Consider the following 13,136-nt stretch of genomic DNA (forward strand, 5'->3'; position numbering starts at 1 on the left):
CCTCCCCGTGGTGAGACCTGGGCAATCGTTATTATTTCATGACTAATTAATAACTGTATCATTATTTCTATGGTACATTTATTAATTATGCAGCAAATAATACGAGCGAATTGGCTGCGAAAATGCTTTTTTTTTTCTATTTAATCGCTGTTATATTTTTTTCAGAAACTATGTCTTTAAGATTCTGAAGTGTACCACATTGCAAATACAATTTTACGGAAAGAAAATTAATAATAATGAATGCATGGTCATATAGCTATCGTAGCATACATGTGGCATTTAGGTATTTGCGAAAGGTAACGTAGTATAGCATGTCGTTAGTTGGATGCAATAACCGAGGTGGCTCTTAAATCAATTTCTGTTCAACTTAATTTTCGATTAAACATGGGCTGTTTTACCGACGCGTTGGTACGATTAAATACGATGAACATCTACCGACAAAGGTTAGGACCTTTAACTACCGTCACTGTTAGAACCACTTGACAAGACTGGTAGAGAGGTGGTAAATTCGCATATCAACTCTAGTTGTCCAACGTATTCGATATTCTTATCTTCAGTTCGCTCCAGATTACATGGAAATTGAACAAACGTAAGCGATTTAGTCGGGAAAACATGGTAACAGAAGTGCTTGGTGTAAATGAAATGAAATCGAAGGCTTTAGAGGCATTCGTAGAAAAATTTGGAGAACATGCAAATATTTGTGTTTGCGGGCCAGGTCGGGTGAATTTGATTGGAGAACACACCGATTACAACCAAGGATTTGTGTTACCGATGGTAAAATTCTTAATGTTTCTGAATAAAATAAGTAAACCTGTTCTTATTCTTCGAGAGTCAATTAAATCATTTTGACGTGGCGCTTTTTTGATGGTACGAGATGGAATCTACCCATACCGTCCGCCCTTCCGGTATGGCTAGATGTATGTACCCAAGTTTAAAACAGAGTTAAATGCGTTTTATTTTTTAAATGATAAATTTTTTTTAATTCAGACCAAAGATGTCAATTATATTTATCTTGTTAAGTGTCATCATATCTGTTTGATTACCTTGTACGGATATTAGATATATATGTATACAGTACTGTTTTTTGTATAGATAAGAATTTTTATTTATAATCTATAATTTTTAGGCCTTGCCCATGGTCACAGTCATAGCTGGAAAACTTAATAATGGAACAAAGACTAAAATTATTTCTTTTAATGAGACAGTAAAATCGGAAAATGCAGTTGAATTTGAAATTGGTACTCACAATACCATTAAACCAGGCAAACCACAATGGGCCAATTACATAAAAGGATGTATAGCACATTTTGTGTGTAAGATTAATTTTATTTATTTTTTTATTCAAAGCTGTTTTATTAAAGGTTCTATTGGTAACATATAATAATATTAATTTTAGGTGATGTACCATCCTTTAATGCAGTGATTGTATCATCTGTACCAGTTGGTGCTGGGCTTAGCAGTTCAGCTGCTTTGGAAGTTGCTACTTACACATTTTTAGAAGTATTAACTAATGTACAATCAAAAACACCAGAAGAAAAAGTATAATTATACAATTTTTCATCTTTATTTCACTTGTATCAGAAAATATGAACTTATTTACTAATACGTTTTAGGCATTAGCATGTCAACGGGCAGAACATGATTTTGCTGGAGTTCCATGCGGTATCATGGACCAGTTTATTTCAGTAATGGGAAAAGAAGGCTATGCTCTTCTTCTTGACTGCAGAGACCTTAGTACTAAGCAAATACCTATATCAGATATAAATGACTATGCTTTTCTCATTACTAATTCGAATGTTCCTCATAAATTAAGCTCAAGTGCATATTGTGAACGTAGGGATAATTGTTACAAAGTAGCAGAAATATTAAATAAAAGCAGTTTACGCGATGCATCTCCAAAAGACCTCGAGTGTAAGAAAAATGAATAGAGAAACTAAGAAAAAAAGTAACATTATTTTTTTATTTTTAGTTACATATTTATATTTTACTTTCAGATTTAGAATCGCTTAATGTACCCGACATATTGTTAAAAAGGGCTCGTCACGTAATCACAGAAATTCAAAGAACAGTTGATGCTACAGCTGCTCTTGTAAAGGGAGATATGAAACGATTTGGACAATTAATGAATGAAAGTCATGATTCATTGAAAAACGATTATGAAGTTTCTTCTGTTGAATTAGATACGTTGGTATCAGCAGCCAGAGAAGTAAACGGTGTTTTGGGAAGTCGTTTAACTGGTGCCGGTTTCGGAGGTTGCACAGTGACCTTATTAAAAAAAGATGTTATTGACGAAACGATTAAACATATTAAGGCTAAGTGAGATTTTCCTATACTTTCAGTTTTCATACTAAATTCGTTCTTTCATACTAAATTTCACAAGTACTGTACTTTCTTACAGATATTCAGGAAATCCTGCATTTTATATAGCAAGTCCTGCAATGGGTACAAGAGTTTTAGATATAAATTGAATGATATCATTCTGAATGAAAAGTTTACTGAATACTATACTGAGTAAATAGGCATTTATCGTGATACACACGTATATAAAATATTGTGTACACATTCATTCGTATATACATCTTATATCTTATTTTATATTTACATTAAATGAATCCTTTCGCATGATCGTAATCTTATAGTAAGATTTTCTACATATATAGCATAATTTTTTTTAACAACTAGTCGATCATCATTTAAATTGTGCATTTATTTACAAAATTTTTTGTTACGTTAAAAAGGTTAATTATTACTATTAAAATACATTGCTTTTCTTTATTGTTTGTATTGTCGGGTGTCTTTATATTAACGTAATACTGATACATGATAAATTAAAGGAGTTCCGGGACGGGAATGAAAAAAGATCTAAGTACTGGTCAGTACCTATTCATGGTAGCTGCCGAAACATTTGAAAATTCTGCAAATAACAGTTATTTTACTTAATTTTTTTACTCAAGTTTTACTCAAGATTTTACTTAAGAAAATGATGAAAAATACCTTTGAGGCAATCGTTGAGTTCAAGTTCACTAGAACTGCACCTTAAACCGGAAGGTTTTACAGCTTTAAAAATTTCAATAATGCTTGGTTTTAAATTATGAAAGATCAGAGGTTGTCCACGTATAGAAAAGTCCTCTGTTAAATTCTTGATACCCTAAAAGAATGGTATTAATTTCACGATTAATTAATACATAGCTTGAATTTTATAAGATACCTTCGCGGCCGTAAAATCTGCTGCTTGAATATGTGTAGAATCTATAACAACAGGCACGCCGGTTCCTTCCTTCGTACCATGCTTACTAATTACAGCCCGTACGTATTCAACACTTGGAAAAACGAGACTTCTATCAGGTGTTATGACAAGATATTCGCAGCCGTTGATACTCTGTAATAAAAAATAAAAAAAATAAAGAAAATAAAAGACCTTACTACTTCAGAATAAATAAATGTATATTTTCACTTTAGCAAAGAAGAAGATAAGTTAATAAGTATGGTAATAAATTCTTACCGTATCTTTATGAACTCGTAAGGACGGTCTTGCAGAAGCATAAAGTAGGAATATTACATTTATACCGATACCAATCACTATACCTAACTCAAGTCTTATAAACAGACAGCATAAAAATGTTGCTATTGCTGGTATCAGATCAATCTCTGGAAAAAAGAAGGTATACGTCAGTTATATTTACATTTACATGTACATGTATATACCATTGTAAGTGAATTCTATTATACAACATACTTTTTGTTCTCCATATGGGCTTGATCACGTGTAATTCTACCATGAAAATGACTGCAGCGATGATGATTGCCGCGAGAGCGGCATTAGGAATAAAGTATAGATACGGGGTAAGGAATTGAAGTGACACGAGCACCAAGAGACCAGTATAAACACCACCCAGGGTTGTTTTCACTCCAGAGGAATGGTTCACAGCTCCACGGCTAAGTCCTCCGCTGACGGGCATGGAAGAAACGAAGGCTGACACAACGTTGCATGCGCCTAAAGCCAACATTTCTTGGGTCGCGTCAATTGGTTTACCTTCATCTGAAAACAAATGGCATTTAGTAAATTTTCATAATGCAAATTAACTTAACTTAACAAGAAACTTACTAAAAACTTTGGAGATGGAGATGGTTTCCAGAAGGCTCAGCAAAGGAATGACCAGGCAACCAGAACCCAAAGCAGAGACCATGTCAATGAAATTGTAAGTTTCATTGTTATGATACGTTTGAAACGGTGGCGGGCGAAATTCCGGAAGTCCTTGTTTGACATGACCCGTCAAACTAACTGGCGAGAAACCCAAGTGACTTTCTAAAAGCCAACACATAACGGCGCAAACGAGGACTACGAGAATGTTTCGCGCTGTAGAAAGCAACCAGAGGGATTTTTGCATGAACGCTCGTGCTTTTGATGGCACTTTTGCTGCCTGTTGCATTACAGCTAGATCTTTGACTTTCTGTAAGAGAAAATCATATGTATTTCAATTCATTCAATTTTTATAGTTTTATATATACAAGTTTACAGGAGACAAGATACTAACTCTAAGAAGAAGAAGAACGATTATACATGTGACACCTAACGCAGTGTCCCAAGGTTTCGTCTCGCCAATTTTTTCAAATATGTTCTGCCATACTTCGACGAATTTACTACCGCCAATATGAATGCCTAGGATATCCTTCACTTGGCTAGTGGCAATGATAATTGCTGCGGCTGATGTAAAACCGACTGAAACCGGTCCTGATATGAAATCCAATAAAAAACCTAATAATAAAAGATAAAAAATAAAAAAAAAAAAAAAATACAGAAGGCATAATACACATAATTAAATAAGTTATATTCATGTTTTTATGATTTCCAGATCTCTATATTGGTGTTTTAACATGTCGACTGAACTCAGAAATATGTAGAATAATTAACCCCCGAATGACGGAATCGGCGGGTCAGTTATTGTAATCTTGATCTACGAAACGCAATATGTTTTCATTAATAAAATAAACCTAATCGTACCTAATTGTAAGATGCCCATCAGTAAACAAACACAGCCAGAGATGAACGTTAAAAGTACTGCAAAATCAGGTCCCAAATCAGATTTTTGTAATGTTTCCCTAGTTAATATCGCGATAATAGCTGTTGGACCAACTGGCACATCTTTGCAGGATCCTAGGATGGTGTATACAAAACAGGCCATGAAGGAAGAATACAAGCCATACTGCAAAGTAAAAAGAGGATGATTGATTGTGTTTTAATTTACAATTCACTAATTAGTTTCCTTACCTGCAGAGGAAGTCCTGCAACATTCGCATAAGCTATTGCTTGTGGTATAATAGTCAGCCCTACGGTAATACCAGCAACAAGATCACTGGCTATATAGTCTTTGTCATATTTCTGTATCCATGCTGTGATGGGTATCCTTTTATAGAGTAACTTTTTCTTGCAGGTCCTTTTGATTCGTTGGTATAACCATTTCCTTCCTAAGGAGCATAATAGATTCTTTTCGGGGTTTTGTGTAGCTGAAACAAGTTGAAACAAGTTGAAACAAGTTGAAACAAGTTGAAACAAGTTGAAAGAAATCAAAACTTTGCGATATCAATATCCCTTCATTAATATTCTTAATATAAAACGACCGATTACAGCAGACAATGGCCGATTACGAAACATAAAAAGTCTGATGCAATTTGATGACATAATTTTAAGTGAAAAGAGTGAAAAGTATGAAAAATCGTGCCAGAAAAATGACAAATATGAAAATTTTGTTAATATTAAATGCGTCAGAGTAGTTAACACGTGTACGGAATTTTAGATGGAGGATTCTTCGAATCATGTGACGACCTTTTCAAACAACGACTTTAGAAAGTATGTGTGTATTGAAATATGGAGAAAAATAGAAAAAAAATACAACCCCGTGATATCGATGTATTACCATAATACATGCAAGTATGCCTGTTGCTAAAGCTACCAGATAACTAGTGATAATTATTGCAGTTAAAAGTAAAGCTAGACAGGTTTAACTGGTTTTACATGTTAATACTTGATGGTTGTGATGGAAAAATGTCCCCATCGAAAACTTATTCGCATTATTACATTTAATTCATATTTTTCGTCTTATTGTTAGAAAAAAAGTCCAAGTTGATTCATTTACTTTCAATTTACGAAGAAACAGACTTCCGGAAGGTTCATTTAGATACGTACTTCGATGTACGTATACATACCACCCTTCGATAGTTATTAATACAAATGAAATAGAATATATTGGGTATAATAAATTACAAGTTCCTGAAAACATTACAAGAGAAGAAATAAATACTAATAATCAATTTATAACCAGCCATTTCCATTAATAAGAGAATCGTTCTTTTGTATTTTCAGCTTATCGTGTACATCTGTCGTGGCTTTCCATCAATTTATAATCGCTGTTTATACATACAAAACGGTTGTTAAACGTGTATCAGGTATGACAAGTTCATCAATTATCTCGCCTCTCTTTCATAGGCAATCATGAATCATCGCTAAATAATGATGTGAAAATGACATAGCGTATCAACGCTTGATTGATCTGTCTAATGAGATTTACATGGAAACAAAGATTCCTTTTATTTAAGCTGTTTTAAAATTGATAGAAAATTTTGGATGGAATTAATGGCATTTCAGTTTAGATAGGAAAAATGATTGAAAGGAATTTCGATTTAGATATCGAACATTGATACTACGAATCTTGATGCACGTAGATAATGAAAAAATGAAAAATCATTTTCTAACTACACAAGAAAGTGAGTCAGAAGATGGTAAGAACATGCACCTTGAAATCATTTTTCCTTATTAATCGTTTTGTTCGTTTATTAGAACGAATCGATTCTGAACCTGTTCGATTCTGAAAGTGAACGCAGTGCTTTTTCCTTGGATTCTCGGAATTCTTCTCTTTTATGATATAATTGGCAGTAAGTACTTCTCCGCATTATTTCCTTGTTAAACTTGAAATATTGCGGTTTACCCTATTGCTCAGTATTTTGCGGTTATACCTGCTTAATTAGCGACGACAGGCTTTAATTTTAATTAATTAGACCCGAAATTTCTACTCAAACTCTTGACGGCTAGTACCCCCGTCCGGCGTCCCCTTCCTCATTGTAGTACGAAAAAAATGCTGCATAATTTATTATTACAAGTTTAAAGTATATAAACTTACCGTCATTGCTCACGGGTTTGTTGTATTTATTGCAAATATGTAGTCTGTTCTCAAAGTCCGGAGTTTCTTCGAGATCGTTGTTATTGCTTTGGAGAGGATCCTCGAAACTGGCATTATTGTAGCCGGTTAACCGTACCTCTTTACCCGTTTCCAGATCGTATTCTTGAATATTGTATTTAGACATTTTCGTCAAATACGAAGGGAAATTGATGTACATATAGGGAAATGTAAACCACAGCCGTAACACTCAAGCAGACACCATTGTTCAGTTCGTATACGACCCTGAAATGCAAAAACAGAGAATTAATTCATTACCTTACTTGCTATACCGTTAGATTATTTTTTCTATTAGTTTTTCTTTATCGACGCGTTGATTCAATGGTTTTTCTATTTTTTCAAGCTACACTACCTCTTTTCTTATTGTTAGTTCTTATTAGTTCTGTAAAAGAGTTTGATTGTTTACAAAAATTAACATTTTTTCAAACTTTCCTTGATTTACTTTCAAAGTACCCAGACTTCTCTAATAACATTAGTAACTATGTTAGAACTATGCTAGAATATTTATGATGGGAAATTGTTTATATTTATGTCAGATCTAGGATTTCAAACCACGATTTCTCAAGAGTGAAAAAAATAACGTGTGGCATAAAAATTCGCTGGCTCGTCAGCATTTCGCAACGTGATTTATTAAAACTGCTACAAGCTCGGCTATCACGGCAACAATTATACAAACATTTCATTCTTTGCGCATAAAGCAAACACATTGTTATTAATTTATTACTTTCTACAGGTGCAGAGTTTTTGTTTTATTTGCTGTTAATAAATATATCTAAGTACCCCAGTTACAGGAGATACCTTGTGTAGTATGTAGTGATATTACATAAACTGCAATACACAAAGTATGCTTTAAAGTAATGAGAAACATTAATGTCAACTTGAAATTTTTTTCACTATGAATCTGCTTGTGATAAGCCTTTTTTCTTGTTAAATCGCGTGTTGCAATGTCTAAAGAATTTGCAAAGGCCAGTATTATCAATATAATAATGTAGAACGAGATGTTAAGAAAAAATTGGCATTGAATTTATCTCTCACGATCAGTCAGTTGGTAAAGATGACCTCAATTTTTATTTTAACATTTTTTTTTTTTTTTTTTTTTTTTACCTAATTACGTCTGTAGTGGTTGAAAATCTGACGATCAGTAGGTCAACCAGACAGGTTGACCCAGGAATATTTTTGAAACGAAAAGCAATTAATACAAGAAGTCATTCATTTAAAAGGATTTAGTGCCTAAAGAATTGTGTCAACCTCGCAATTAAATACCGTTAGTGTTACTACACCTGCTTCTCGTGATTGAAGACTTACGTCCGATCGATCGCATTCAGTATTATGCATAGTCATAATAATAGGTCTCAGAAACGAAACATATTTCATCCTCCATACGTCGAATAAAACGTAACAATCACTGACTGAGCACAATGAAACGTGTCGAATGGTTTATTCAAAAATTTTCTTCTCCATCAAAGAAGATATAACGTGGTTAATCGTATAAACAGTTTTATCTCGAAATACTTCCTCCTGACCGTAAGAATTCAAATATCGCACTATAAATTCAAAAAAATTAAAACTTATATTCGTTTTTCTCTTTGTGAAATCTAATTTCACAAGCCAAAAACGAACGGCCAAAAAATAATCGCTGAAGGATTTATTAAAAATATGTATTTTTTTTTTTCTTCTTCTTCTTCTTCTTTATTCGACAGAAGCTAAAATATTTTTCTTTTACGGAATTTCAATCGTGCCACGAACCTTGGAGACATTTCATGGTTCATTGGCACACGTTTCTTGCACACACACGTATGCCTACATACGTTGATGTAATAAACACGTACCGGACGTTATAATTCGTGAAAGTGTTAAATAATTATAATTCATCTGTTATTACTTAAAGTCCGAGCAAACTTTCCAAACAGTTGAATTGTTTCCTAATCAATTCAGCTATGAGTAAGTCGGTCTAATTGACGTAGACATTATTATGCATTACGCTGGAGATGGAATCTTCTTAATCACCTACACGTGTGTATTACGTGTGTGTTAGAAATTTGATTTCGTATACCTACATAGTATTTGCAAAATCATGTACACATAAGCAAATTACCTCTAAGGGTGGTGCAACTGTAACGAATCTCAAATTTTATTCTATTTTTTTTATAAATGACAAAAATTATTGAAGTGTTTCTGCCAAAATTTACGTTAATTTTATATTAATTTTATACATCTTATCTCTGATTTATTTGTTTTTCCAATTAATTTGCAATGCAAATATATGTAGACATTCGATGCTGGTTGGTCTAGTGTTAAAACTGACAGCCAGTATCACATATTCATGATTGCGATGTTTATTTTTTTTCTCACCGCTATTTTTTACATGCTTTATTCTATTTACTGTAGTATGTACTATGTACTACTTACTGTTTGAAAAGTAGTCATTTTCTGACGTAGGTGGAATTACGAGAACCATTGATTCTATAAAATATGCATCCGTCAAAGTGTTAAGAAATCAAATTCCCATTACCTGTTATCAGAGGTATTTAGATAATTGCTGCAATTAACGAATCAAGACTCGTCATAGGAAGCTGTGGAAACAATAGCGTAGGATAGAAATCTCAGCCACTTTAACTCGTTCACAGTCTATTATGCTTTTACAATATAATAAATTAAATAAAAACTAATAGAAAGTTTAGGTATAAACTAATCCAGTTGTTGCCCGATATAGTGGACGGGTTAAATACCTAGTTTATAAGCGAATCAGTTACGAGTTATGAGTAGCTGATTAGTTTCTTTAATACATCTTGGTACAACGAGCATAGCGAATGGAGGGCAATTTGCGATAACGGCTTTCCAGAGAATTATTGTAATTTTCAAAATTGGATTCTCAAAACGGATTCCGGTCGTTCGAGAGATTTCAATGCATTTGCATCTCGTTTTACGACGATTGAAAAATATTTTAGTTGCATAAACCACATCATTTGAGGAATAGTTAGGTTAGCAATTTTTGAAAATTTACGAGCGCAATTAAGGGAACAAGGTCTTGGTCTTACTGTTACGTCTCTGTAGTCAGCTTTTGTTGCTTTTCTTTTTTTTCTTAAATGGTTTTTATCTCTGGTTATGGATCATTAGACATTACTACTTCCAGCGTGAATGAAAAATTAAAATTTAATTTCACGTATCGTCAATAGTTCGCTTCTACAAATTTCTTTTCACAACAAACAATATGAAAGTCGTTTGATTCGATGAGAGAAACTTAATAGAATCTCTGAATTTTCTCCATATTAAACAGAGATAACAATATCAGTTAGTAGTATTTTGTAATGTATTTCAAAATTAATTCAACGATGTGTATGTATAACGAGTAGGTATATTTGAACAATAATTATCAGGTATCTTTATGAATGTTGATGGTAAATATCAAGTTCGTTTAGTGTCATTTATTCATAACGTTTTGTTAATTTGACTTTGGACTCTGGTCAAACATAGACTTCAAAATTGAAGCTACATTACAAATGCCAAAGATCTGTCCGGAGAGTCAGCGACAGACGGGTCTTTGCCTTTTGACTCACTCAGCGATTAAACATATTATGTATTTGCTACTCGAAAATGAAATGGATAAACATTACTACTTTCTAACATAACAGTAACCAAAGATTATAGGAAATTATCGAGTGGCTAGTGTACCGAAGATCCGTCCGGATCCTTTTGTTTATCGGCCTAATTACGTTTCGAATCTTGGAACTGTGCGTGTTGTGTTTGTGTATAGCTTTTTCTGGCATATATTTAAAAAAACAATTAAGTTTTTCTCACGTTACGTGAAATTGTTTTTTCTTAATTTATACCGCTTATGTTCGTTTCACTTATGCATATACGTATGGTTGTTCGCATAAGTGTGTGCGAAAGTCTATTAGAAGGCCTATAATCCTACATAAAGGCGGATGATGCTTTCTCTGAACGATTTTAACAAACGTTGGGAAGCGATCGATGAACTGATACGTCTCGTTTCGTGTTTTGCGTAGCGAATCGCGTGGGATGAAAATCACCTAGTCGTATATGTAGTGACAAAGATACTAATTTTTTATTTATTTATTTTTTTTATTAGACATAAACATGGAATAAGTAATTTTATTTAAAGAAATTGTTCCTTTTTTTTTGTTCAATGAAAAAAGTAATTATTATAATATTATCTTCTTTGTTTTCTTCACTCATAAATTTTTATGGGGTTCGTAGAGAATTTTGATTTATCTTATTAATTTCCAGAGAGATATATTTTTTTACATAAACACAATAATAATACTATTATATGTATACATATACTGAAATGTAACTTGAAAAAGTGCAGGAAAATGTTGCGCGCACGCAACTCTAGATTACCGCGGTTTATAAAAAACAAAAGAACGCAATTTGAATTTCAATTGAAATTTTTACATAAAAACTTGACACAATTAACTTTCTGATACCTATTATTATTTATTAATATGCAAGTTTTCTTTTTTCAAATGTATCGTGTGATCTTGTTGAATTTTTTAATTTCTCTAATAGTATAAAATAATGCATTACATCTTGAAGTTAATAGATTCTATAAAATTATTAACTGCACGAATAAATACCTTGCAATAGTGTCACATCACTAACGATAAGGCAGCAGCAGCAGCACGTTGGTCGTAATTCCTGAAGCCATCGTCGTGTCGTTCAGCAAGCGCGTCTTCCGGCTTGTCGTTTTTTACTAGGAGCAACACGAACGTGTTCCTCTTTTTTTTTTTTTTTTTTTTTTTTTCTTCTTTACTCTCCTTCGTTTCGTAGACACACCCACGAACAATTTACGAGTCTATCCTAACCGAATTTATCCGGATAGAATTTTCTAATTTAACGGGCGAAAAAAAAGAAATTACTTAACGGGAAAAAGCAACAAAGTTTCACCACGTGTGAACGAGACCGTACGCGAAATGTGTTCCAGGTTACGCGTTCGAAAGGTACATTTTCGTTTGAGAATTCAGGTTACGATCGTACGTGAGAAAGTAACACCTACGTGCTTTTGATGAATTCTTCGTTCGTTGCGAATCGAACAGAAAGCTTTATAAACGTTCGAACGTTGCAAACGTTACCGTACGTGTCTCTCTCTCTTTGCGGGTAACGCTCACCCGAGCTAAAACTTGACAGTCGAGAATTTGCCTTTGCGCGGTGCGCTGATGCGTCTGCGCATTAATACCCATCTCTCCTAAAACATCGTCACGTGCTTCTGAGTCAGGTTACAACGCTCTAGAGAGGATATGATGGTGTGTGTATAGTGTGCTTCGTAGCAGAGAAAATAAAGACTCGTTCATAGCTACGGACAAGTGCAGCTGGTAGATACAGGGGCGTACAAAAGTGTTGACCAAGGTCGTTGCACGTATGTACAGCCAGCTGCAAAGTACCCTTTGGTTGGGTAAGGGAAAGTGGAGGGGATAGAGCATCCCATTGGTTGGCCTCCTCGGTGGTGGAAAAATCTAGGGAGCACTAGAGTGAGCCAGAATTTTGATTCTTTAAGTAAAGGAATCACAACAAGTTAACCGCAACTGTACGCGTATACATATAGGAATAGCAATTTGCTAGTTGATTTGTAGAGGTACGAGCTGATTGATGGGGGGAGACAGACGATTTGATAGTGGGGATCGTGTAACTGCCAGCAGAGAGCTACTTGGTCACGATTGATTTTACACGTTCTGGGGTCCCCTTGTGTAAATTTAGCAATCATCAAAAGAGCGCTTCATCCAAATGGTTTAATTTACCACTTTTCCTAATCACGGTCAAACTGTATCTCTTACCCCGAGCCCGAATATGTTAGGGAATTCTAGAAGGATGGAGAGTGATTCTATATGGAAAAATAAATAAGAAATAATAACACGTTTCAAAAACAGTTCTTCGAGACAACATTTT

General features: G+C 33.9%; 2 protein-coding genes across 7 annotated transcripts; one reads left to right on the forward strand and one right to left on the reverse strand.

The window, feature by feature from the left end:
* Positions 1 to 435: 435 nt before the first annotated feature.
* LOC117610190 (galactokinase) lies at positions 436 to 4,794 on the forward strand. 5 transcript variants are annotated; one of them, XM_034337268.2, is made up of 7 exons: positions 477 to 589; positions 832 to 917; positions 1,127 to 1,313; positions 1,397 to 1,539; positions 1,614 to 1,911; positions 1,995 to 2,316; positions 2,399 to 4,794. In XM_034337268.2, exons 3-7 carry the CDS (start codon positions 1,136 to 1,138, stop codon positions 2,466 to 2,468), a joined length of 1,011 nt encoding a protein of 336 aa, XP_034193159.1. In that variant the 5' UTR covers positions 477 to 589; positions 832 to 917; positions 1,127 to 1,135; the 3' UTR covers positions 2,469 to 4,794. The 5 variants fall into 5 exon arrangements, with proteins under 5 accessions (XP_034193158.1, XP_034193157.1, XP_034193159.1 ...); XM_034337267.2 differs by lacking the exon at positions 832 to 917 and having other exon boundaries at positions 436 to 589; XM_034337266.2 differs by lacking the exon at positions 832 to 917 and having other exon boundaries at positions 453 to 774.
* On the reverse strand, positions 2,706 to 12,497 carry LOC117610189 (sodium-independent sulfate anion transporter). 2 transcript variants are annotated; one of them, XM_034337263.2, is made up of 11 exons: positions 11,831 to 12,497; positions 7,176 to 7,457; positions 5,270 to 5,505; positions 5,003 to 5,204; positions 4,536 to 4,732; positions 4,106 to 4,451; positions 3,737 to 4,039; positions 3,503 to 3,648; positions 3,209 to 3,379; positions 2,995 to 3,148; positions 2,706 to 2,914 (listed from the first exon to the last, which is right to left on the reverse strand). In XM_034337263.2, exons 2-11 carry the CDS (start codon positions 7,390 to 7,392, stop codon positions 2,874 to 2,876), a joined length of 2,013 nt encoding a protein of 670 aa, XP_034193154.2. In that variant the 5' UTR covers positions 7,393 to 7,457; positions 11,831 to 12,497; the 3' UTR covers positions 2,706 to 2,873. The 2 variants fall into 2 exon arrangements, with proteins under 2 accessions (XP_034193154.2, XP_034193153.2); XM_034337262.2 differs by having other exon boundaries at positions 4,536 to 4,756; positions 11,831 to 12,489.
* Between the last annotated feature and the right edge of the window lie 639 nt (positions 12,498 to 13,136).

This window comes from Osmia lignaria, chromosome 13 (assembly GCF_051020975.1).
Source record: "Osmia lignaria lignaria isolate PbOS001 chromosome 13, iyOsmLign1, whole genome shotgun sequence".
Taxonomy (NCBI): domain Eukaryota; kingdom Metazoa; phylum Arthropoda; class Insecta; order Hymenoptera; family Megachilidae; genus Osmia; species Osmia lignaria.